General features: G+C 38.7%; 1 protein-coding gene across 8 annotated transcripts in view; it reads left to right on the plus strand.

Annotated features, from left to right (window-relative positions):
- The window catches only part of agrn (agrin), a 242,698-nt gene that overhangs the window by 187,262 nt on the left and 30,191 nt on the right, over positions 1 to 25,245 (plus strand). For 6 of the 8 annotated variants that reach the window (XM_052593910.1, XM_052593914.1, XM_052593911.1 and 3 more), the window contains 10 exons: positions 2,317 to 2,459; positions 2,594 to 2,699; positions 4,624 to 4,722; positions 5,766 to 5,930; positions 6,566 to 6,709; positions 8,205 to 8,329; positions 8,424 to 8,529; positions 15,604 to 15,963; positions 19,260 to 19,385; positions 23,062 to 23,189. In XM_052593910.1, coding sequence (XP_052449870.1) covers positions 2,317 to 2,459; positions 2,594 to 2,699; positions 4,624 to 4,722; positions 5,766 to 5,930; positions 6,566 to 6,709; positions 8,205 to 8,329; positions 8,424 to 8,529; positions 15,604 to 15,963; positions 19,260 to 19,385; positions 23,062 to 23,189 — 1,502 coding nt within the window. The remainder of the gene's footprint in view (positions 1 to 2,316; positions 2,460 to 2,593; positions 2,700 to 4,623; positions 4,723 to 5,765; positions 5,931 to 6,565; positions 6,710 to 8,204; positions 8,330 to 8,423; positions 8,530 to 15,603; positions 15,964 to 19,259; positions 19,386 to 23,061; positions 23,190 to 25,245) is intronic. The other 2 variants (XM_052593913.1, XM_052593918.1) reach the window with 2 other exon arrangements.

A 25,245-nucleotide genomic window follows, 5' to 3' on the forward strand; every position in this document is an offset into this window, starting at 1 on the left:
TATTATTGTTGTTATTATTGAGTTATTAAATGTATTTGTTGTGAAAGTATGTGCAGCATGAAGCATTTTGTGCTTCAGACAGTTTGTAACTGTTTTCTCTGTTTGCTGTCTCATAATAAAAGGCAACTGGTGTGAAAAAAGAGAAAGGTTGTAATAATCATAGTCAAATGCTACATTCTTTCCCCTTGGAGTCTCTTGGCTGATCTTAACAAGACTCTGCCCTACGGCGTAAACTCAGCTCAGCTCACATTAAGCAAAATACAGAATCTCTTCATCACAGTGTCGGATCGCTAATTCTATGAAGCAGAAACCTGAAGTCTGCACAGTGAGTGCGTTTGCTCTCTGTATCACTGTGGCCAGGGCTTCAGGCTCGAGTGCTTTCATTGTTTCCAGGCTGGGGCTAATGAATTGAATGACCTCCACGAGTATCGACCCTGCAAGGTTGTCAGTGTGGATTTTTGATAAGATGTATCAGTGCTGGCCAACCCCTAGCCTTTACTGTGACCGGCTCATAATCTATTTAAGGAGATTTTTTTATGCTAAGTGGCATTTCCACCTATACGCAATCGATTTTCCCATCAGGGTACACGAGGTTGCCCTTCCTAGCTTTGCATGTGAAGAAAAGAACGCATTTAACTCGCAGTGGAGATGTGGGAAAGAACATCCACTGGCATTTGGTTTTTCCTTATTAAATAAATCGATCGACATGCGGATTATGTGTTTCCCTAATGCTAATTAATTGGAATTAATTGCATAAATAAGTATCTGCAGAGAAAAGACCCTAAAACTGGTTGTGAAGGTTGTGAAGCTACCTCAAAATTTATGTTGAAAAAATATTGGTTATCTGAAATATTTTTAAATTTTGTACATATATATATATATATATATATATATATATATATATATAGGCATAGATACATATACATTTTTTCTCAGCAAATAGATATCAAGTAGCAAGTTTTGCACTCTTTTTATTAACAGCTCTGCAACTTTCATTAAAAATAACAAACGGTAATGCTCTGTAACAAAGAGTGGTGCTTTATATCTCCAACAAGTCAGCTTTGTTGACTAATGAACTTTAATTCTAATTAAATAGCCTAGATAAGAGTGTGTTTAATGAGGCAACTCATATGAAGAAAAACCCTTACGATTTCCTCCCCCATAATCTCCAAAGTTTGGATCCTGGAGAGGATCGAGATTTATCCGTCGGGGTTTCACACAGAGAAACTAACCCTGAACTCACACCGAGACTAATTGCACCCGACGTAATGTAGTGTGATTACTGACGTCACGCATGATGGCCGTGAAACACCCGTTTACATTGATTTCCTGTGTTAGATAACAGATTGTCAGTTATTTCACTTCTAATCGATATGTGGGAGACACTTTGCTGGTAGCACACTGGTGTCTTGTTTAATTTATTTTGTTAGTTGCTGGGTATTTCCATAGCTGGTCATTATCTTGTTCTTCCAGCAGTGCCTTTGCTTCAATCTTCACTCCAACGTGAAAAAAATCTCAATATTCGCTGCTCCATATGCACGGAATGTCTGCATACTTTGCCAGGCACTGTCCATTAATTCTTGGCAGCAAAAGTTAAAACAAGATGCTTGAGTACCTGGGAATATTTGTATTTTATTAGAAGACAATGTGCGGCATACTGATATGCAAATTTGTGTTTGCATGAGCTCCCCAGTGTCTGCGTGTCTTATTTGTCTTTGCTCTTTGTGACTTCTAAAGTACTTACCCGCTGTTACTCTCAGATCGCAGGTCTCGTGTGAGATTGCTTGTTTATCTCCCTGAGATCAGTGTTGGTGATTTAATTTTTTATTTTATATGGTGTAAATTGAGGTTTGTGCATGTGGACAAAATGTATTTATCACTTTTTTTTTTTTTTTTTTTTACGTGAAATAGCAAAGACAAAAAATTATTAAAATGTTAAAAAACGTTTAAAATTTTAATGCAGATAAAAATGTAATGCATTAACTTATAAATGGACTAAATAATCTAATTTCACATTTAAAAATGCCAGACACTTAAGGGTTTTGGGTTAGAATTAGTATGACAATTGAGTTTTATTTTAAAATTGTATTTATCAGAGAATTATTTTTTATTTTTTTTTACAAACTAATGGAGACAAAATAAATGAAAATGTTTACAGTTATGCATCAGCCAACCATAAATAGACTAAATAATCAAATGCTGTATTTGTTTATAGTATGTTTGCGTTAACGGTTTGAGTTAGAATTAGTATAATGGTTGATTTTCATTTTATGGACAGTTCTCATCGATAAAGGGTATTTGTTTGTGTTCCAACAGACTGCGGTTCAGGGGGCTCAGGTTCAGGATCTGAAACCTGCGAGCAGGATCGTTGTCGCCGATACGGCGGATCATGGGATGACGACACGGAGGATGACCGCTGCATGTGTGACTATATCTGTCAGACAGTGCTGCGAAGCCCAGTATGTCCATTCACACGCCTCGCCATTTCCAATAGAAGAGAGTGCCGCCCCGGCATTTGACTTGTTAAAACATGTGCTAAATCTTGTTGAATCCATTCATCGCACCAGGTTAACCTCTCTGTGAACATTCGCAGGTGTGCGGCTCTGATGGGAACACATACACCAGTGAGTGTGAGCTGAAGAAGGCCAGGTGCGAGAAGCAAATAGACTTGCTGCTCCAGAGCCAAGGTCCCTGCCCAGGTAAGAAAGCGCCTTAATATTTATGTTTTCCTCAGTCACCTGAAGAATAACACTCCAGGAGCTCTGACAGGATGGTTGTTGGAGTCACTGCAGAAGAATGCAGTGTTTCTTTGAGCTTAGGAGGCTTGTGTAGTCCACACCTGAGCATCTACCACAGAGAGAGGAAGAGCGTGGCTCTGTGATCAGAGCAGTGTGAGATTCCCTCAGGCTTCAGGTCTAGCTTGACTCCACTTGCGTGCGCACACGCGATCTCTCTTCTCTCTTTCTCTCTCTCCCTCGCTCACTCGCTGCACCCCTCATCCTTTATCTATGGTTTTCTCGAGCTCTGAGTTTTCTGCTTCAGAGCCTCACAGACCCTCTAGCCAGATCAGTCATGCTCCTTCAGAGGCCATGGAAAATAAATCCTTTTTGGAGAACTTTCAACCGGTGTGGGGAGCTTTTGGCATCTGCTTCCCATTGGCTCAGCTCAGATCAATGGAAACCTCATCGGGCCCTGCATTTGATATGCACGCTGCAGTCTCTCCTCCCCCAGTTTCTGACCCGTGCCTTTGAGAGCTGACAGGCCTCCAGAGCACCTTGCTGCTTTTTGCTAATTGGAAATTAGGTCCCGGTGACCTCTAGACAACCTTGCACTGAAGTCTCCTTGCAGTGAAGATCAGAGGATGCTGTAAGCTGCCTCTTGCAATTTGTTGGCTGACTGTGACCCTCAGAGGAGATACTGAGCTGGGCCGGGCAAAGAAAAGCTACTAAAATTGATATTTATAATCTTTGTACTTTTGCTGTGTAATGTGGTTTGGTCATTTTAATTTAGAAACAAACATTGCATTTTCCGTAAAGAAATAAAATAAAATATTAAGATATTGTGATATTGTGATGTTCCCAGAGTTTGGTAGGCAATCTTCACCCCATCTATGCCATTACCATCTACAATACTTCAATAAAAATAATCATCTAAGCTGATTGGCCTCGATTTTAGTAGCACCGTGTTGGTGTCAAAAAGGATCGTGTTGTAGAACAAACGAGTGTAGAAAGAGGATAGTGAAGAATCGCAGTGAGATGAGAAGAAAGGATCAAATTAAAAGCACCTTTGTCATAATGGACTCAGCGCAGAAAGGAGAAGTTTAATGAGGTGTGGACAAAACCCATCTCTGGAGCCACAAAATGCTGTAAAAAGGCACAGTGACACATCGCTATTATACCCCAGGATGTGCACGCTCACGCCGACGGCCCCCTGATTTACGACAGCCTAGACCTTCTAGATCTAACTCGAAAACCACAAACCTGCCGCCTCACAGCCATTCAGTTCAATGACCTAGAGAAGAAGCACTCGAACAGAACAAGTGTGGATAGACTGGGGAAAAATGACAGCACAGATAAGACAAATAGGCACCTGCCATCTGCCTCCAGTGCAACGTTATAGTTAAACACCGCAACAAACTTAAATAGTATAATTAGGTTATAGCAAGAGTGGACTGACATCAGCGCGTCCTGATTTGCGCTCTTGTGCATTTGCATCCGTAAACCCGGAGTCCATAAATCTTCGTTCGTAGGTGTGAACGGCGCTATCTGAGACGAGAACAAATGGAGGGAACAGGCCCCTGAGAATGTGTCAAATGTCACCCAGCAGACATTCGACGAGAGGTCTATTGTTTGTTTTCACGGCTGGTAATAGCATCATTTTTTCCTGATTTGGAATTGGTGTCAGGAATGGTAAATAGAATTGTTATCTGGCAGCCAGATGCAGGCTCTCCCACCTCTGCTCCTTAAGCGATTCTTATTGTGTCCTACTAAATTGCATTTCAGCTCGGATTGTTTAGTTTAATTTGTCTTAAGAACACTGTGGATCTCAATATGTCTCTCTCTCTCTCTCTCTCCCCTACCCACCCCTGTTTGCTCTGTATCTTCTCTCTTGCTATCATATCAGCAGAGCTCGTCGCCCCCCAGCACTGTAGCGAAACTGTTTACGGATGTTGCCAAGACAATAAGACCACTGCCCTTGGTGTTGGACTGGCTGGGTGTCCTAGTACGTATAACCGCTATGAACCCTTATCTATCAACTAGCTCAGTGGCAGTTTGATTCAGTCATGTTAAATGTCAGACATAAGCTAGGCCAAACAAATTTTTTAAAAGAAGTTCCATATTTTTATTCAGCAAGGACATATTCAATGGATTAAAAGTGGCAGTAAAGACCTTTATAATGTTACTAAAGAATTCCATTTCAAATGCATGCTGTTCTTTTGAACTTTCTATTCAACAAAGACATGTAAAAAAAAAACAGTTTTCAACATTGATGATAGCAAGAAATGTTTATCAGCATATTAGAATGATTTCTGAAGGGTCATGTGACACTGAAGACTGGTGTAATGAGTTCTGAAAATCCAGCTTTGACCTCACAGGAATATTACTATAGAATATAATTATTATGCTTAATATTTCACAATCTTACTTCATTATATTATTTAATGTTTAGTGTTTTGTAGAGGTCTTGAAAACCGTCTTGAACACATTGAGTGATAAAAGCATGGACGTAGAAACTGTGGAAAGTGGATGTTATAGGCTCATTAATATTAATAAGATGGCATAACAATTGTAAAATATTTGCTGAATGAAATAAGTGTGTACTTGGTATTCGTTCATTTGATCCAGGCAGAGGGTTCTGCTTGACCCTGACATGTTATACACATTTTTATCTCCACAATGCCAATTTAAAACAAAAATCTTGAACTATTAAGCATAGCAATTCATAATAATAAGTATTAAAAAAGAATTATATATAAATGTGAGTGGATTTTTTTTTTTTACTATTTCAAGGTGGGATGAACCAGTTTTAAAATTCTGGCCAATTCCAAATGCTTCTTTTCTTAATATGGCCAATTATAGATAAATGGGCATTGTGTTATTGCGGTTTGCAACCCTGACAGCAGTCCAAAAATAACTTAACTGTGTATTTAACGTAAAATATGTTTCGACTAATTTCAATTGTTTAGCTCATGCTTTCTTGTCTCATCCCACCTGGTTGTGACATGGAAGTAACGTGCTATTAACTTGTGTCAATTTCTTCTTTAGGTGTGTGTCAGTGTAATCATTACGGCTCATACGGCGGCACCTGCGACCCGTCCACGGGCCAGTGCTCCTGTAAACCCGGCGTCGGGGGACTCAAGTGCGACCGCTGCGAGCCCGGATTCTGGAACTTCCGAGGCATCGTTACAGAGAACATGAGTGGCTGCACACGTAAGCGTTCCTCTCTTCCCTCTTTCCTGGTGATTTGCTTTCGGGGGATTTTATGCTAAATGTGTTAAATGTTCCTTTCTAATCCGAAACCCGAAGTGACAACCTACTCGTTTAACGTGCGCTATCCTTCCGGCCTCAAATGCGATTTCTGTCAAAACAAGAAAGTTTCAAGTTAAGCCGCCAAGCCACCGCGGGTAATGGGAACTGCTCGAGAGTGCAACGTGGCTTGACCTATAAGTTCTGCCTACAGACCAGTAAAGCTCTGACGCATGTATTTGTGTGTTTGTACACTGCTACAAAGCCGAGGATAGAAAAATAAGCGTGATTGAAACAGTTTGTGCTCTGTCCCAGGGGTCCTTAGAGCATTAGCACATTCTGTTACCACGTTCGTTCTCACCCCAGGGCTTCTTGACCCCGCTCTGAACTGCACCAGGCTGCGGTCGCTGACACAGAGCGAGCACTATTGCTGTAGCTGTGGGGTCACAGATTGGAGCAGCTTCAGATTGCCTGTATGCATTTGGCGGATGTGTGGATGTTTTTGTCAGAGTGAAATTGAAGAGAAAGAGACAAGGAATCTAATCAAAACTGTTCAAGCAGATAAGGCTGACAGCCCTCTCCCTCTCTCTCTTCATCAGCGTGTAACTGTGATGGAGTGGGTTCGGTTCGTGACGACTGTGAGCAGATGTCAGGGCTGTGCTCATGTAAGCCTGGAGTTAAGGGCATGAAATGCAACGTGTGCCCTGACGGCAGCAAGATGGGAGCCAACGGCTGTGACAAAGGTAATGCCGGGATTTTAATTAGCACAAAGCTCAGACGATCTCTCCAGGATTGCAGATCTGATGCAGCTAGGTTGTGTCTTTATGAATTATAATTAGGTCTGTTTTTCAAAATTTTGGGTTGCATGTAGAAATAATAAAAATGACAGCGCTGGTTAATTAATATAATTTGTTAATTAAAACTGTTCTGACATGTAAGGCTTTCAGTGTCATGCCAGAACCATGGCATAGTGGTAAGTTCTCAGAAGGATGTGGGTTTGAATCCGGCAGTATGTTTTAGATGGTCTGTGGTATCGGTTATCAATATATCCGTATCAGTTATTATTAATATTATTTATATTCTGTTGATATATTTACTGTAGAGTGATGACTATATGCCCAGCTTTTTGTATTTTTAATCCTTAAAACAATAACAGAGATGGTCTGGGTTATCTATTAACAATAAATCTGTACCAGTTATTAATAATATTATTTAAATTCTGTTAATACTGTAGAGTGGCCAGAGATGATTTGGATGATTACATGCCCAGATTTTATGTTTTTAATCCTTAAAAACCCTATAATTTAAAAACACTTTTAAATGTAATATTTAGCGAAAATTACTGAAAATAAATATCCATTTTTATATTATCACTCTTTAATATAGATTATATGTATTAATTTACTCAAAGTATTAACAAATATAATAATAATAATATAATTCAAACTAAATTGTATAAAATGTAGTATTGACCATTTATCAGTTATGATCATTTACTGTTTTCATTATGTGATTTTTTAAAATATTTGTTAGTATCTAATACAATAGTATTTATCATGCTTAATTATTTTCTTTGAATAATTGATTTCATTTTAATGATAAATTATTAATTATTATAATTATCTTAAAAGGCTGAGACTACAGTGTAATATTATATACATTAAAAATGTATTAAATTCCAAATAATTAACTACTTTATAGTAAATGTTGTATCAGTGGAGTTCAAAGTTGGATCTTCAAATGCACACCAGGGGTGACAGTGAAATGCTATCCTGATGTCACCCCCTGTGTTGGCATGGGGAGTAGAATGAAGTCACCATCAGCTATTGACAGGAAGTGAAGAGCTTAATGAACTCAACAGTCCCAGCATAGAGTTCATGCAGCGTTTCTGCCAGATTAAAGCTGCCACATGAAAGTACAGAAGAAGAAGCCAGTCAATGCTGCAGGCCAGGCAGTGCAGCCCAGCGCTCTGATGTCAGAGTAAAGAGTAGACTTTTTTTGGCAGGCAAGGTCCCGGCTCTGCTCCTGATGCAAGTCCATCTTTCTGATGAATATCTGTGGAGGAGGTTGCAGGGTTCGTATCAGAGGTGGATTAACAAGTAGCCCACAATGAAATGACCAGCATATATTTGCGATGCTGGTATTTTCCACATGTTTGTCCATGTGCGTTAGCTTTCAGGAACCCTTAAAAGTTCAAATATCAGTTATGAATTAACCAGAGGTCAATCTGTTCCACAGGACCTGAGGCACCCAAGTCCTGTGATGAGCTTGTGTGCCACTTCGGGGCATCTTGTGTGGAGGTGAACGGACAGGCTCACTGTGAGTGCCCGTCACCTGATTGTGATGAGAAAAACAAGACCAAGGTGAGCTTGCATAAGTCACAGATCCACACTCTCCACCTACTCTAGTGATGAAGGTTTGTTTTCTAATAATAGACATGGACATGTTTGTGGACAGGTATGTGGTTCTGATGGGGTCACCTATGCAGACAGATGCCAGCTGAGGACCATTGCATGCAGGCAAGATAAAGAGATCACTGTGGAGCACTTAGGCCAGTGCAAAGGTGAGATTTGACTCTTATACATAAAACCTTATGCGTTGTTTTGTTTTTTTTCACTGCATACAGATATCTAAGAAAGTGTGAATGATAAATCATGACCCTGGACCACAAAACCAATCTTAAATTGCACCGGTTATTTGTAGCAATGGCCAAAGATACATTTTATGGGTCAAATTATCGATTTTTCTTTTATGCTAAGAATCATTAGGACATTAAGTAAAGATTATGTTCCATGAAGATATTTTGTCAATTTCCTACCATAAATATATCAAAACTTAATTTCTGATTAGTGATATGCATTGCTAAGAGCTTCAACTTTTAACTTCAAACTTCAAATTTTTTGACCAATTCAACAAAATGTTATCAGAGAATGTAATTCTGATGTACTTTTGAAACTTTATTGTATGAAAAACCAGTCTTATACAAGTATTTGAAAATCTGGAATCTGAGGATGCAAAATAATCAAAATACTGGGAAAATCGCCTTTAAAGTTGTCCAAATAAAGTCCTTAGCAATGCATATTACTAATTAAATTTTTTTTTAAAATATATTTACATAAGGAAATGTACAAAATATCTTCATGGAACATGATCTTTGCTTAATATCCTAATGATTTTTGGCATAAAAGAAAAATCAATAATTTTGACCATACAGTGTATTTTTGGCTATTGCTACAAATTTACCCCGGCGACTTAAGACTGGTTTTGTGGTCCAGGGTCACAAATGTCAGGGAATTATTATTAAAAAAATGTATGTGTTTTTAATTGTTTATTTTTAATGTTTTATTAAATTTAGTCAAAAAATGCATTTTCGCACTTTTAACTAAATTGAGTGAAGAAATGGGTAAAAACAATACAATAGAAATAAAATAAAAATTCCCACAGTTATCTCTGAAAAACTCTTGTATTACACAACATGGGTTCACATTAAGGATGTTTATGTGAAAAGACTGAAAAACTAGAGAAAAGCACTAATTAAGGAAATAAATGTTTGCAGTTTTACAAGGTTTGTTAGGGCGAACTACATGGCCCATATTTAGGAATGGGGTCACTGTGTGGGATGGGTATGTGTGTGTGGGGCAGGGGGGGTTATGTGGGTGGCGGGTGTTCAAGGGGACAGGAAATCTGCCTGACAGATGCTCCCCTGTAGATAGAGCCATGCTGCTTGGCTTCAGGCTGGAGTCTTTGAATCCCCTGGAACTGGGCGACATTTGAGCTGTTTGATTTGCATCACCCCTGTGTGGATTAGGGAGAGTTAACTGCACAGTCTGAAGGAAGCACCTGCAATCCGCCTGCTGATGCTGTCAGGAGGCCTGCTTTTGGTAGAGCAGGCTGTGTAGAGAGTTGGGCATCACTCTCTTTAGCATTCATCGGTCGCTGTGTACATGCATGGACAAAGGGACCTGGTAGAAGGCCAAGGTTAAGACTTTCATGTCGGCTGTATGTAAGAAGCACTATGCCAGCTCTCGTCAGAAGGTGTTCTGCAGGGAGCTGTTCTGAGATGGCCATGGCACGTGGTGGACATTGCCAGCTGCCGAATCCTGGATCATGGCCAATGGCAGGTGCCAGACATTTTCAGCAGCAGCCCATACAGCCACTCTGTCAGACGTGTTAATGCCACAAATGTGCAGCTTGATCTAACATGACTCTGTTGCGTTGTTTTTCATAGCTATAACCAGGTCCTTATGGATTCTCTGCCAACAGAATATTAAAAAGTTCAGCATATCGCTCATTCTTTGCCTTCAACATAATGTCATTTAGTGTTATTTTAAAGAAAAAAAATGTCTTTGTTATTTTTAACCAAAATGTGAACTTGATTTTCCTATAAAATGCTGTTCCATTTTCTCTGATGTCACTGAGGTCAGGCTATTGGATAACGTTAAACAACTAAAAAATTTTTTTTTTCAAATTCCCTCTTTTCTTTTTCTAGTAAAAAAACTAAACCAAAAAGTGAATTTTTCACTAGCGACAAAACAAGTAAAAAGTAAAAAAGTAAAATAGATTTATTTCATAGTAATTATAGTTCAGATCTATTAATATATTTACTGACATATCACTTGAGTTTTGCTGATATAAAAAGTACAATTAAAGGGGTGGTTGATTGCAATTTCACTTAATATTAGTTAGTGTGTAATGTTGCTGTTTGAGTATAAATAATCTGCAAAATTGCAGCGCTGAAAGTTTAATGCAAACGGAGATTTATTAAAATTCTGGCAGTTTAATACCTACAAAAATGGCTGGTTAAGGTCTACAACAAGCTTCTTCACAGGTCCGTTATGTCATGAACCCAGATAAACCCCACACCCGGGAACATGCAACAAAGGGAGCAAGGCCATGCTGTGCTAACGGAAGAGGTTTAGAGAAGACGAAGAGAATGGATTGTATGATCTTTGAATAATATCATTCTTTAAATGCAAGATATTTAAAGTATACTTAATAGTTCTACTTAAGCACAATCAAATATACTGCAGCATATCTTTAGTTGTGCTTCAGCTCTAGTTCTGCACAGTTAAAATGCATTAAGTACAAAATTAGTTGTTCCAATTTTGCAGACTTCAGGTATACCAGTGTAGTATATTTAGCATAAAATAAAATTACAAATAATACCTTCCTAACATTCAGGTTATAGCAAGTTATCATCATCATCATCTGCATTTGTAGATTTTGGCAGCAGCCATCTAAACTCCATACTGTTCATAATTAGTTGACAAATTTTCACCATCCAGTCAATTCTTTTTGTGAACAGCAATTCACGTTAACATATTTTAGTTATTTGATTACAGCTCATATTTGGCAGATTGATTCTGGACCTGGGGCCTGTTTCATAAACCAAGTTTACCAAATAATCTGGGTTTATTTCAATTAGTCTGAAGTTACTTTGATCCAAATCAGCTAACAATAAGTCAGACTAACTTGAATAAATCTGGCTTATTTGGCAAACTTGTTTTATGAAACAGGCCCCTGGTTATGACACAACACCCCTCAAACTGATGTTTAGAGATGACGATTGGATCCATCCCTGTAGTCATTAACCAGAGCACCTCTCTGTCTTGCTCTGTTTCTTGGCATTACCTGCCTGTATGACGAGAATCCAGCTGCTCTTCTGGGTTTATTCAGGGATCTGGGAGGAAGTAAAGAGCGGGCTTAGGTTGGATCTTCACCAGCCTAGGGCGGAACTGGCAACAGCAGTACCATTTATTAATTTCTTCTCCGACATGTGGGGTAAAGCGGCCCGGGCTTCAGACTGTTCGGCAGCCCTGAGGTGGAGGGGTTACATCACAAGCTCATTTCACGTGTGACTGGATGTGAATTAGCCGAAAGCCTGCCTTTCTCTCTATATTTCTCCCGCTGATCTCTTGATGCTCTCTCATCATCAACTCTTCTTGATGACAAATGGTGCAATGAAACGCCACACAGAGCGAGTTACTCCTCGTGTTGCCATAGCAGGCAGCAGATGAGGCAATCAGTGGCACATCTTGGTACATGACGAGGGGCGTTCAGGGTCTTGAATGGCTGAGAAACTTTTGGCTCATCAAGAGTCCCAGACTTGGCAGTTCCTTGCGCTCACATATGGTGTCATCACCTGTACACTTGCTGCAAATTGGCAGTCTATGCATTAGCATATGGTACAGGCGGCTTTTGGGGTAGATGTTAGTTTTGGTTATCGTTTTTTGTCCTAAACAATATTTTCCGGGTTCAAAACCCATTTATCTCTGTCATACCACAGAAAAGCATTACAAATCATCCCTCAGTGTTAAAAAAAAGAAAGAAAGAAAAAGAAAAACTAAAAATAGAAATCTACAGGGCAAGGCATAGACGTTAAAATACACACTGTCTGTTTAAAAAAAAAAAAAAAAAGGTTAATAAACTTGTCTGTGCGGTTACATAAAATCATTCAACTTTTCTCATTACCTTGTAAAGGCGGTAAACCCTACAATGTACTATTTACATAGGGAAAAATCCTCCCACAAGAATGATGTCGTATAACCTGGAGTTTACACGCCTACTACAACAGTAGAACCACTGCTTTAAAGGCATTTAAAACAACTGTACGTCTCAAATTACTCCCATTTTGTATGTAAGCATATTTATGTTTTAATAACAATATGAGCATTAGTGTAAATTATTCTGATTTACCCAGTGCTTCTCAACCAGGTGACCAGGACTCACTAGAGAGGCCTCAGCAAACGTCCAGGATCAAAAACAACTATAAATCAAGATATTTCCTGTTTTAATTCACTCCCTCAAAACTTTTTCTTCAGGGTTCCTTCTGTGTACAAGAAAAAGTAGATATATGAAGTAGCCTAATTATAAATGTGATTTTTAGACCTGAAAAGGTCACATCATTTCAGATAGAATTAAATTGGAGTAAGAAAATACTTATCCAGTAAATCATGAACAACTGGTAACAATCATGCAGCTTCAAATGTTGTACAGCATTGGGGGAGCCATTGCTGTACAAAGTGATTCAGAGACATTACACCACTACATTGCAAATAGCCCTGTGCACATGAAATCAAATTTTTCCAAAATTCTGCTCCACATAGCTAAATATTACACTTAAAAATGTTGTCAGTGTGGACAGACTTGAGTCTAGAATCATAGTTAGATTCATTAGTACAAGAGATACAAACTGAAATAATTTTCTGTGGTGCTCTATTTGCATTAAACACATTATTTATAGAGTTGAACTTACATTGAATCTGGAACAATCTTCTTTACCCCATTCATTTCCTACTTTTTGTGCTTTTCTCACTCTTTTCTCTCTCTGTCTCTTCCAACTTCACTTCTGCCTAAAATACACATGCGAGTACAATGTTGTATGAAAAGACAGAAAGCCATCTTAATAACAGCCTTTCAAGAGTAAGTATATGGCTATGGGGACGGAAGATGACAATGATTTTTGCGTCTCCTAATTGTGCACCCTGCCTCTCTGAAAACCAAATGGAGCGTTAAACTTGATTAAGGCGAACTGACTGCTCCCGTTGCCAGTTGCTCTCTTTCATTGTGCGTATTTGTGTCACAAAACCCAAAGCTGAGGCGAGCGACTCGAAGCCCACACCCCGGATCTCTCTTTTTTTTTCCAGAGCGAACGCTACGCTGAGCTCCTGAATGACAGGTGCAGCCAAGTCGAAATAAGAAAATGCATGCCGTGACACACAGCGATAGCATCGGTGCTCTCCCGCACAAAGCTAGCGTATCTACACACTCGCTACCTCTCGCCCAGGCTGTGACAGCCAGTCTGATAGAAGTAGTATTTCTGTAAGGTATCGTATTTCACACCTCGTCAGCTACTCGCTGTTCAAATGCGAGATGATTAGCATGTAATTAAGAGCCGGTGCTAGCATGTTATCAGGTTCCCGACCAAGCGCGGTTAGCCTGTACACGAGGGATCCGTTAAAGTTGAGCACAAAGCCACGGATGATTGGGCGTTTGGATCCCCTGGTCCCTATTGTAGTGAAATCTTCACACCACGGTTATTATTGTCCTCTGAATCTTTATGAATATGTATCTTTGAAGAAGACTCTTGCATTGGTAATGTCTTTTTTAAGTTTGAGCTCAGTGGCTGCATCGGAGAGGTTTGCGAGAGTGTTGACAAGGCTGCGGTGGTTGGAGCGACGAAGGATGCCTGCATGAAGTGAGAGCTTCCTTTGAAGCTGCTGCTAAACCCTGCTTTTCTGCCCTATTTATATCAATCATTCATCACTAGAGGCTCTGGCTGTCTGTGATTAAAGCCTCCCTACAGGAGGGCAACATCTGAATATGTATATATAATTCATATCTACAGGCACTCTCTTACATGCACAAGCGCACTCTCTCACAGATCAACCATATTCTGCAGTCTCAAACCCAGTAGTGTATAAACACTTCTGGTCAAGAGCCTGTGTAATGGTCGGGTTGAGCTTGCAGAAAACCTAGCTTTTAAAAACCTCAAAGAATTACATCAGAAAGATGCGGTGACGCAACCTGGGTTTTCTACATGTGCAGTTGATTAATTTTGTAATTTAAAGGGATATTGCATTCAAAAATGGTGATTCTGTCAAACCTGTGTGATTTTTAAAAGGTAAGGTTTAAAGAATACACTGGCTGCTATTTTTCAATGTAATGAAAGAGAATGAGTATTCACATGGTGTAGGTTCAAAATGACAAAAAAAAAAAGCATAATGAAAGTGGTTCTTTCAAAGTGGAGTCTTCTGAAGCCATAAAATAGCTTTGTGTACAGGTTAAACCAAATTCCATTTACTCACCTTAGTTTTGTTTGCAAACTTGTATGACTCCTGTGGAACTTAAATAGTTATAGAACTTAAATATTGTATTTAAGTACAAACATTTGGTTTTCATCTCTTTAGTCATCATTCCCTGAAAATATTGACAATCCACTTTAGCTCTGCTTGGCATGTTCATTAGATTTTATGGGACTAAAATGAATCACTTTTTAAGTCACAGCTTTTCTATAAATTGGCTTATTCGGTTCACGGAATCATTTGCTCACAAATCCAACTAATTCCGATTTCAGTGACAAGAATATATTAGTCACTTGGACCAATTTTACTTTGCCTTTTTGAAACTTCAAAACTTTTATTCACCAGTCATTGTAATCAGTTGAAAAAGAATGACAAGGACATTAATTCAAAATCTGTCCTTTTATGTTCCACAGAAGTAAGGGAGTCATAGAAATTTGGAACAACATGAGGTGCAAGTAAATGACAAAATGTTCATTTTTGGGTGAAATAATCCTTTAAGGCTAAGCCCTTGTTGTTTGACTACAAAAGGGGCTCCTTGCAGGTGTTGGGGTTTAATGAAGCTTAAGTGATATGATGGAAACACAATGCTTTTTGCAGGCAGGAGTGGGTTTATTCCCGGTGTTTCAATGCATCTGATTTTGATATGAATCGGTGAGGCATACAAAGCATTGCTCGTGCGCCCTACTAAAACCATGCTGAGGCTTTTTCTGTTTGTTTTAATGGCAAAAAGAAATGGGTGGAAGAGTGTAGGTAGAATTCAAAGGTGAGAAAGAAGGCTTACAGAAACATTTCCATCTATGCTTACCCATCATTCCATTCCTGCTTTCTCCCAGAATCCATTGAGCTGACGGCCAAACCCACCCCCTTCCCAACCACCCACCGCACCACCCCTCCCACCACTCACGTCAAGATCACCAAACAACGCCATGGCCACACCACCACCCCTACTTCAAGCATCCTCGAGGATCTGGACAGCTTCGTGGTGGAGGCACTGCCTCCACCAAGGATGGTCGAGACAGGAAAGTACTCCAGCTCTTTCACCACCCACCGCCCCACCACACTCAACAAACCACCCCGCACCTCATCCCCACCCCTGGAATCCAGCCCTGACTTTGACGAATCGGGCAGTGGAGAGCCCAGTGGGGACGACGAGATGGTGAGCGGAATGGAGGAGAGCGGAGAAGAGCCACTTGGTAATGCATTCACAATAATCTTTCAGTCATAAGGGGTTTAGGCATAATTGTCAAGAACAGATGACAAGAGATGATGAAATTCTCCCTTGTATGGAGTGACCTTGCGTCTGAGATGACCTCGACTCGAATTGTAATGGCATATCAATTTAACACTGCCCATTATCTCAGCGCCCATTATTATTTGAGAGCTTTTGACACCTGACATCCAACTGCTAAGTGAGCGGTTTAATTTGGAATCACTTTGGTGAATAATTCACCAAAATGACTAGCTTCAGTTTTTAACATGGCCTAACCTTATGAGAAAGCCTCTTCTAAAGGCCATTTCAGATGAGGTCGGTGCAACCACTATTCCTTCATCTCCTTGCACAGTCTGTTGTTATCAGGAACCGAGCTTAAGACATAGACCTCATGAAATTAGTTTTCTTTCCTATGTTGACATTTTAGACCAATATATATATATATATATATATATATATATATATTTTACATTACTTTTTGTTATATCCTGTTTCTATAAATATTGTCATTATTTTTAGGGGTTCAAGCACATTTTTAGATTTGTGTATTAAAATTCTTCTACTTCAAATTGTTCATTAAATATTCACAAATAATGTTTAAAACCTACTTTTGCTAATTATTTCTATCTCGATCAAACCACTACAGTAATATTCTCTGGACTCTCTAGATCAATAATTATCAAAAAAGAATAATAATAATAATAATAATTTTGTCCTTTGGTTAGCTATAATGGGCTCATTTAAAAAAGGGGGCATGGTCAAATATACCCAAGAGCACAACAAAACCTAAACAAAAACTATAACAGTTAAAAAAGCGAGTAAAAAAAATGATATTACTATAGTTGATTTCCTCAAATTGTAGAACATGTTCATATTTTCACACAAACGCTAGATCTTCATATCATATGATAGATCTCTTCGTGAAGTTTCATGGAGATCAGACCATAGGTGGAACCATAACAGTTAAAAAGACCTCAAAAACATAATATTTCTATAGAAAATGACTTTGCTCCTGGGACTAATGTTGTCTATCAAATTGTTCATTTAATATTCTCAATTATGTTAAAAACCTACTTTTGCAAACTAGTCCTAGGTTTTTCACTTAATCTCAATCAAACCACTGCAGAACAGTTCTATGGACTCTCTAGATCAATAATTATCAAAAACAATGTTGAATTTTGTCCTTTAGTTAGCTATAATGATGTCATTAAGAAAAGAGGTGTGGCCAAATATACCCAAAGGCCTATAAAACCTAAACTCAAAACTTGGAGAAAACATGTGACATGACTCTTAACAAGCATGCAAAGTTTAATGGAGATATAGGTGGCACTATAACAGTTAAAATGCTTCAAAAACACAATATTCCTATAGTAAATGTCTTTATCAAAAAATAAATAAATAAATAAATAATAATAATATATTCACAGGAACACTAGATCTACATATCATATGATATATCTCCTCATTCTGAACAACTTTGCCTCAACCACCCCTGCTGTCAATCCAACAGTTGTTCAAATATTTGATATTTTTTATAAAAAATAAAAAAGTCCTAGGTTTTTAGCTAAAAATCATTAAAACAACTGCAGTACACTTCTCTGGAGTCTCTAGATCAACAATTATCCAAAGAAAATTGAACACTGCATTTGGAATGTTATAACATGGTCATTTAAAATGTGGTACTTATATAGTGTACCTAAGTACCTATAAATCTTAAAAGAAAATTCTAAACATCACAGGCTCTATTAAGTAAAATAGTGTGTCTTAAGGAATATAGTTCAACCTTTTCATTACTCTGTGTATGTGTGTGTGTATGCGTGTCATCATATCCTCCATAATGGATGTGTTCTGATTTCACTTTGGCTGAGACCCCTGAAAGCATAGAAGTCATGAAGGCCTTTAAGTGCTTGAACCCCAGTAATCGCTGCTTGCAGCTATATTTTATTGTATAATTGGTTGCATCGTATTATTGTCAGACCAGTTGAGAACCACAGCTAGTTATATTTTACACCTTTTACAACTTTATACCTCATACTATGGTAGAAAGGAACAAAGACACTTTCAAAATGAGTAATTTCCAATTGCTACCTACAATTTACAAGTATATTAATTTGGTTATTTTAAAAAAGGTATGATGTTAACAGACTTAAATAATCCTTAGTTGCATGCTTGCCTCTAGCAACAAAATAGCAAGTAGCTAGAAATAGGGTAAGCTGCAGTTCTAAAAATTAATTCTAAAAATTAATCTTGTTTGCCCCATTTTGCCATTAAAAAAATAAAAGTGGATCTGTTCTTTTGTCAACCTTCTGAACACTTCTGCAAACTAATGGACATCGACTCTAAGAGCCACAAATCTCCAATTTTGTTCTCCAATACAGCTGTCTCTAAAACGATAGCCTCTTGGTTGACATACAAGTGACAAATCCCTCAATCCCTTTACTTGTTTTGTGTCCTTCAACACCACGATACATAAAGTAGACCAGCTATTTTTATTCAGCTAATGCTAGCTTTACTGTTTAACTGCCTGAACTGGTATAAGAGAGAGCAGCGGGGCCTCAGATTTATTCTCTTGTCACTGCTGGACCGGAGCGCTCTTTGACACTGGACACATGAAGTCTGTCTGACATTGGAGTGGGAGGCATCTCTTGGGACATTCTGATGACTTTCTGCCTCCCAGTGAACCAATAGCCTGTAAGGCTGAAGCAGTGTGGCGGCCAGCGTGCACCTCGGGGGCAGCGGCTCATAAATTTGCCCACAGATGCGATGAAAAGACGTCCAGGGATGCTTTCCAGCTCTACGCCAAAAGTCATTTTCCACCACTCACTACTTTCACACGCTGCCTCTCTCATACTCACAGAGCCCTCGAACATCTAACGGCTTTATGGCTTGTTTGGCAAGCAGGAGATATTTTGCTCTAACCCACAGTGCTAATCTTCTGTATATATCCTTGTAGGTGTGAGGTTGGCTCTATAACTAAGACAGTTTTTGCTATTGTTAGGATTTGACTAAATGTGAGTTTAAAAAGTAGGAATGCATCTAGAAAGATGTAAAAGTAATTTCGCAGCTACTCGCAGATTGTTTACTGCAAATCAAAGAGTCAACCATAGAGCTGTCTGCCTCTGTAATTATTTACACCATAATTTTCCTTCTCCACAACTTGACATGTTAATTCTTTTTGCAATTATACAAACATAGAGATATCAGCTTAAAGTAGTTGCTGCCTAGAAGCATCAAATTCTAGAAATCCTGCTTGTGTGACGTCTTCATCTCTCTCTTCAGGTACAACAGTAGCAACTACCACTCTTCCCACAGCCGAAGAACGGTCTTCCTGTGACAACACACCTTTCGGCTGCTGTCCTGATGGAAAGACGGCCGCTGTTAGCTCTGAGAATACAAACTGCCCCTGTAAGTTCCCGCCAGTCACTCTTAAATAACAGCACGGGTTCGTTTGTTAACTGTATGACTACCTCTATGACTAAGTCACCAACAGCAATTATTCTTTTTATTCTGGAAGACTGAGAGGATGATGAGGAGGAGGGGGCCAGAGTTGTTCATTAAACAGGGAAAACTACTGTCTATGAGCATGTATTATCTTAGACATGTCATATGGAGGTTGATTTTGTGTGCTCATGGATGTAGATTTTTTGTGTGCTTGGAAAAATAGTGAGTTGGCAGGTGACTTTATAATACATTGTTGAATTGAATTTTGTGTTCATTTACAGTATACATAGACTGTAGGTTTAATTTTAAGCAGCCATCACTTGAGTATTGAATGTTACTGTACATGATCCTTCATAAATCATTTGAATATGCTGATTTGGTGCTCAAGAAACATTATTATTAATGTTGAAAACAGTACTGCTGCTTAATATTTTTGTGGAAAACATAATTCTTTTTTTTTTTATAGCATTAACTTTTTTACGGATTAATTAATTTTGTTTTGACTTAACAGTTAATATTAATTATTTCTTTCCAAAAGGAAACAAACTTAAACACAGTTAATTTTTGGACCCTGTTTATGCCAGATCCAGGGGGAGCAGGTTCAGTGTCAGTAGCTGTAGCAAATGGATAAACCAATTCTCCAAAATGTGTTCTGACTGGCATTAGACCAGATGCGTCCCTACACACACAAACCTTTTTCTCGCACCAGCCCCATCTGTTTTATAAGAGCAGAAATTACACACAATGGAGACTAATCAATACAGGACAGACAGCCAGTAGCAGGCAGATGTTTGGTGCTCTCTGTATGGGAACACTAGGTCAAGTGCTCACGTCTCTTCTCATATCCATCAGCCAGGTCTCGTAACTCCCCACCATTTATTGGGGATGTGTCACAGCGGCCGGGAGCAAGGGCCCTAATCTCCATTGCGTTCAGTCTCTGCTGTCAGCTCGAGCTCTCCCCATGTCTCTCAAGCACTAAGGAGAACTCCCCCTCGTATCAAACTGTTTTATTGAAAGGCTGAAGACAGCGCAGTTTACCCCCTGCTGCCTGAATGCAATGTAATCTGTTTTTTTTTCAGCCCTCAGAATATAAATCAATTATCGATTTCTTTATTTATATATATGAACAAATCCTTGTTTAAAATATGTATTTCTTTGCATGTACAGTTCTGTGAGAAAGTTTGCATATGTCACACTTGAATGATTCAGATCATCAAAATAAATTAAATATTACACAAAGATAACCTGAGTAAATACAAAATGCAGTTTTGAAATAATGATTTCATTTATTAAGGGGAAAAAAGCTGTCCAAACCTGCCTGGCAGTATGTGAAAAAGTAATTGCCCCCTAAATCTAATAACTGGTTGTGCCACCCTTGTGCAACAACTGCAATGAGACGATTGGGATAATAACTGGCAATGAGTCTTTCACATCGCTGTGGAGGAATTTTGGCCCACTTATCTTTGCAGGATTGTTTTAATTCAGCAACATTGAAGGGTTTTCAGTTTTTTTTTTAACTGTTTAAGGTCATGCCACAGCATCTCAGTCGGATTTGACTTGGCTACTCAAAAACCTTAATTTTGTTTTTCTTGAGTCATTTAGAGGTGGACTTGCTGGTGTGTTTGGGATCATTGTCCTGCTGCATAACCCAAGTGTGCTTGAGCTTGAGGTCACAAACGGCCGGACATTGTCCTTCAGGATTTTCTGATAGAGTGCAGAATTCTTGGCTCCATTAGTTATGGGAAGTCGTCCAGGTCCTAAAGCTGCAAAGCAGCCGCAGAACATCACAGTGCCACCATAATGTTTGACTGTTGGTATGATGTTCTTTTTATGAAATGCTGTGTTGGTTTTACGCCAGATGTAATGGAGCACACACCTTCCAAAAGTTCAACATTTGTCACAATTGTCCACAGAATATTTGCCTAAAAGTATTGGGGATAATCAAGGGGAACCTTGGAACTCTCCCATGGATGCCGTTTTTGCCCAGTCTCTTTCTTATTATTGAATCATGAACACTGATCTTAATTTAGGCAAGTGAGGGCTGCAGTTCTTTAGACGTTTTTCTGGGTTCTTTTAGGACCTCCTTTATGAGTCTTCATTGCACTTTTGGAGTAATTTCGGTAGGCCAGCCACTCCTGGGAAGGTTCACCACTGTTCCAAGTTTTCTCCATTTGCGGATAATGGCTCTGAGCGTGGTTTGTTGGAGTCCCAAAGCCTTAGAAATAGCTTTATAACTCATTGCAGACGGATGCATGTCAACTATTTTGACATGTAAATAATTATTTAATAACTGCTTTTTGTATTTACTTCCAATATCTTTGTGTAATAAAAAAATCTGAATTTTCTATGTTTGACAAATATACAAAAAAAAAAAGAAAAAAACCTTAAGGGGACAAAAACCTTTTCACTGCACTGTATGTGTTTTTATATGTATATGTGTTTATTCTCCTCTGTTTCCTCTATGGACCAATTCTGAGCCTATGATTTAAACTTAGATGCCTCTGCCCTACCCCTCTGCATAAAATTTAAAATGTTAGTTAAGAATTAATTTAAATATCTTTAAATGTAAATTAAAATTATATAGCTCATTGTACAACAGGAAGCCATCTGGACTCTTTGTAACCAAAGATAAGGACAGTTTAATGACTAGACGCCAGAAACGATGGACTATAACCGTATTGTGGTGGAGAATTCAGGACTTTAATTTTAATCCACATCTAAAGCCCGATTTCTCCACATGTCTTTGCGCTCCATGGGAAATTCCTGTCCTCAGATGTTTCCGATTTAGAATCCGATCGCTGTTTCCCTCCATCTCTCTTCACATTCAAATCTCCCCCATTTGCTCCTTTTTAAAAGTCCCATCAGATACGAGGTGATGTGTGTCTGTGCAAAAAGACCCTTATCGTGCAGTTTTAACCAGCTTCTGTCACTCACCCGTTCCTGGGATTAGAAGACAATTACGGCTATCTTTCACGATAATCATACAAGTGCTTATCCCGGTCCCAGCCAAGCTGGAGCCTGGCCGGCATGATTGATTTGGGCAATTTGTTCAGCTGATTACATGCTGCACAGAACACAGCATCGGGCCCGCTCCCCGCTCTCCTTCAGTCGTTTATTCATTATTTATTTATTTCTGTCATGTAAAAACGGGCCTCTGATCCTCTCTCGCTCTTTCTGCTTATTAGTGTCAATGAGAAAGGTCAGCAATAATCTTAAAGGAATGTTTAATGATGACCTCGACACTAGTCGGGACATATGAAAGTGTCTTTTAACCTATTATCTGTGATATACTGTGTAATGTATGTGGTGTCGCTGTCTAACCGATCTCTCTCCACTCAGTCCTCCATGCCAGCTTTTGGGAAGAGTCTCGGTCTGGTAAACTCCAGTCCATCCTTCCTTCCAGACCTTTTCCCTTTATCCATATTCTCACATACTTCCCTATACCTCCACCTCCACTGCAAACAAATCTCTCTATCCTCACTCGATGAACCCCACGACTAACCTCACAGAAGCTCCATCACTAACTTACAGACAGCCATTGCACCAACCACAAGTGTTTGTAGCTAAGAGTGGACTGGCACTGTGTGTCATCGAAGTGTCTTTTATATAACCATACATGCTTCCCTGCATTGCCCCACAGCCACCATGCGTTTCAGTGGCTTCCTGCACCTGGATAAGGTAGAGGGTCAGGAGGTCTTCTACACGCCTGAGATGGAGGACCCCAAGTCAGAGCTGTTCGGCGAAACGGCCCGGAGCATCGAAAGCGCTGTGAGTTATACTGCTCAAACTTATGCTTGAGTTCACTTGCAGTTCATCTTTGAAAAGAAGTTCAGATTTTGGTTACAGTTTCATTTTTATAAAAAAGAAACTACAAAAAGTACATAAAGTTTATGCTGCTTTAGTGATGCTTTATTTTTCAGTTGTGTGGCAATAGCTTAGTTGTTTCAAAACACTGTAGCTGTTCTAAAAAGTTTGTGGAATAACTGACTTGATTGAAGATTAGCTTCTTGTTTATCACCCATTCTTTTCTTGTTCGCTTCAACCCTTTACGTCTCCATCTAGTCTCTTTTCTTTTCAAGATGGCCCCTTGGGAATTAATGTGGAATGCATTGTGATAATTGATGGAATTATCCAACGAAACAGGTTGAATATGCCTTTTGAAGAAATTTGTCTGGTGATCTGTTAGTGTCTGGAAAGCAGAGCAGTCTCAAAAATAAAATACAGACACTTGATTTTTTTTTTTTATGTTTGTGATCAACACGAATCCCATTTTAGAAACCAGCTCCAGATGCTAAATATAGTCTGCTAGCACTAGTCACGATACCAACATATCAGTAGCACATACCAATTCTAGTGAAATTTCTAGTGAATATTAGTTAAATATAAACAAATTTAATTAATTAAACATTTCTTTAAATTTTAAACGTTAAATTCAGTGACAGTTTAATTTTTTTCTTTTTTAACCCTCTGGGGACGGATTAGGCGGTACCGCCCAAAATGGCATACTTTTACAAATGTGTAGTTATCTCAAAAACTATTAATGCTAGAGAGATGCGGGTTTTTTTGCCGTCTTCCTCAGATTCCGCTGAAAACAGCGGTGTCCAGTTTGTATATTAAACACTTCCCTTATTGCGCAATACCACTGCGTAAACAGGCCAATGAAAACGATTGTGCTAGGCAGATTCAACACGCAACAGCCAATGGAAAAATTGCCGCTGGGAGGAGTCTTTTTCTAACCCAATCAGAGGAAGGTTATGTCTTCTAGCGATTCAGAGGACTCTGTAGCTCTGCTGTAGCCTTGTAAAAGCTGGCTGGACTAAAGTAAAAGACATGTAATCAATAAGCGTTCAGAGAATCAGCATTAGGGTGGAGAAAGCAGAACGCGATCGGAGTATTAGCGAGCACAAAGAGCTAAATTCGAGCGATCGGAGAATCAGCATCACGTGGAGAAAGCAGAAATTGATCGGAGTGTTAGCGAGCACAAAGAGATAAATTCGAGAGAGATACAGCATTATTACAGAATTGTTTTATCAAAATGGCAAGCAGTAAAAGATTTACGGCAGAACAAGCTCTGGAACAATTACTGGAAAGGCCTGGAGAGGCCTTGCTTTGCTCACTGGCATGCCTAGGACTGTTTTAAAAAAAAGTTAATTATTTAATTGTTCTTTACACATTTGATTAAACAATAACACATTTCTGTCAAGCAAAGAGTTTGAAAAAATATATTTTCTTTGTTCAAAAACTGTTCTATATTGTGTGTTTTTCAGTAATAAATGACAAAAATCTAATTTTCGTTTTTGAAATTCTCTAGTTTATTGTAAAATTTTTCACTCATACTTCCTTTATATAAACATATTGCATGCATGCTTATGGTAGCTTAGGGTCTTCTGAATCCATAGATACCAAACACAGGGTGTTTCATCTCCTTTACATATGATTTATAAGCCCAAATATAAAAATAGAGAAAACAGACCAAAAAGGGCTTAGTCCCAAAAATAAAAAAAAACGCCTAGGACTGTTTGTAAATAAAGTTAATTATTTAATTGATCTTTACACATTTGATTGAACATTAACCCATTTCTGTCAAGGAAAGAGTTTGAAAAATATATTTTTGGGTCAAAAACTTTTAACTATTGTTGTGTGATGTAGGATTTTCAGTAATAAATGACAAAAATCTCATTTTCGTCTTTGAAATTCTCTAGTTTATTGTAAAATTTTTCACTCATACTTCCTTTATAGACATATTGCATGCATGCTTATGGTAGCTTAGGGTCTTCTGAATCCATTGATGCCAAATACATGGTGGTCCATCCTCATTACATAT

The sequence above is a fragment of the Carassius gibelio genome, chromosome B23 (assembly GCF_023724105.1).
Source record: "Carassius gibelio isolate Cgi1373 ecotype wild population from Czech Republic chromosome B23, carGib1.2-hapl.c, whole genome shotgun sequence".
NCBI classification, from domain to species: domain Eukaryota; kingdom Metazoa; phylum Chordata; class Actinopteri; order Cypriniformes; family Cyprinidae; genus Carassius; species Carassius gibelio.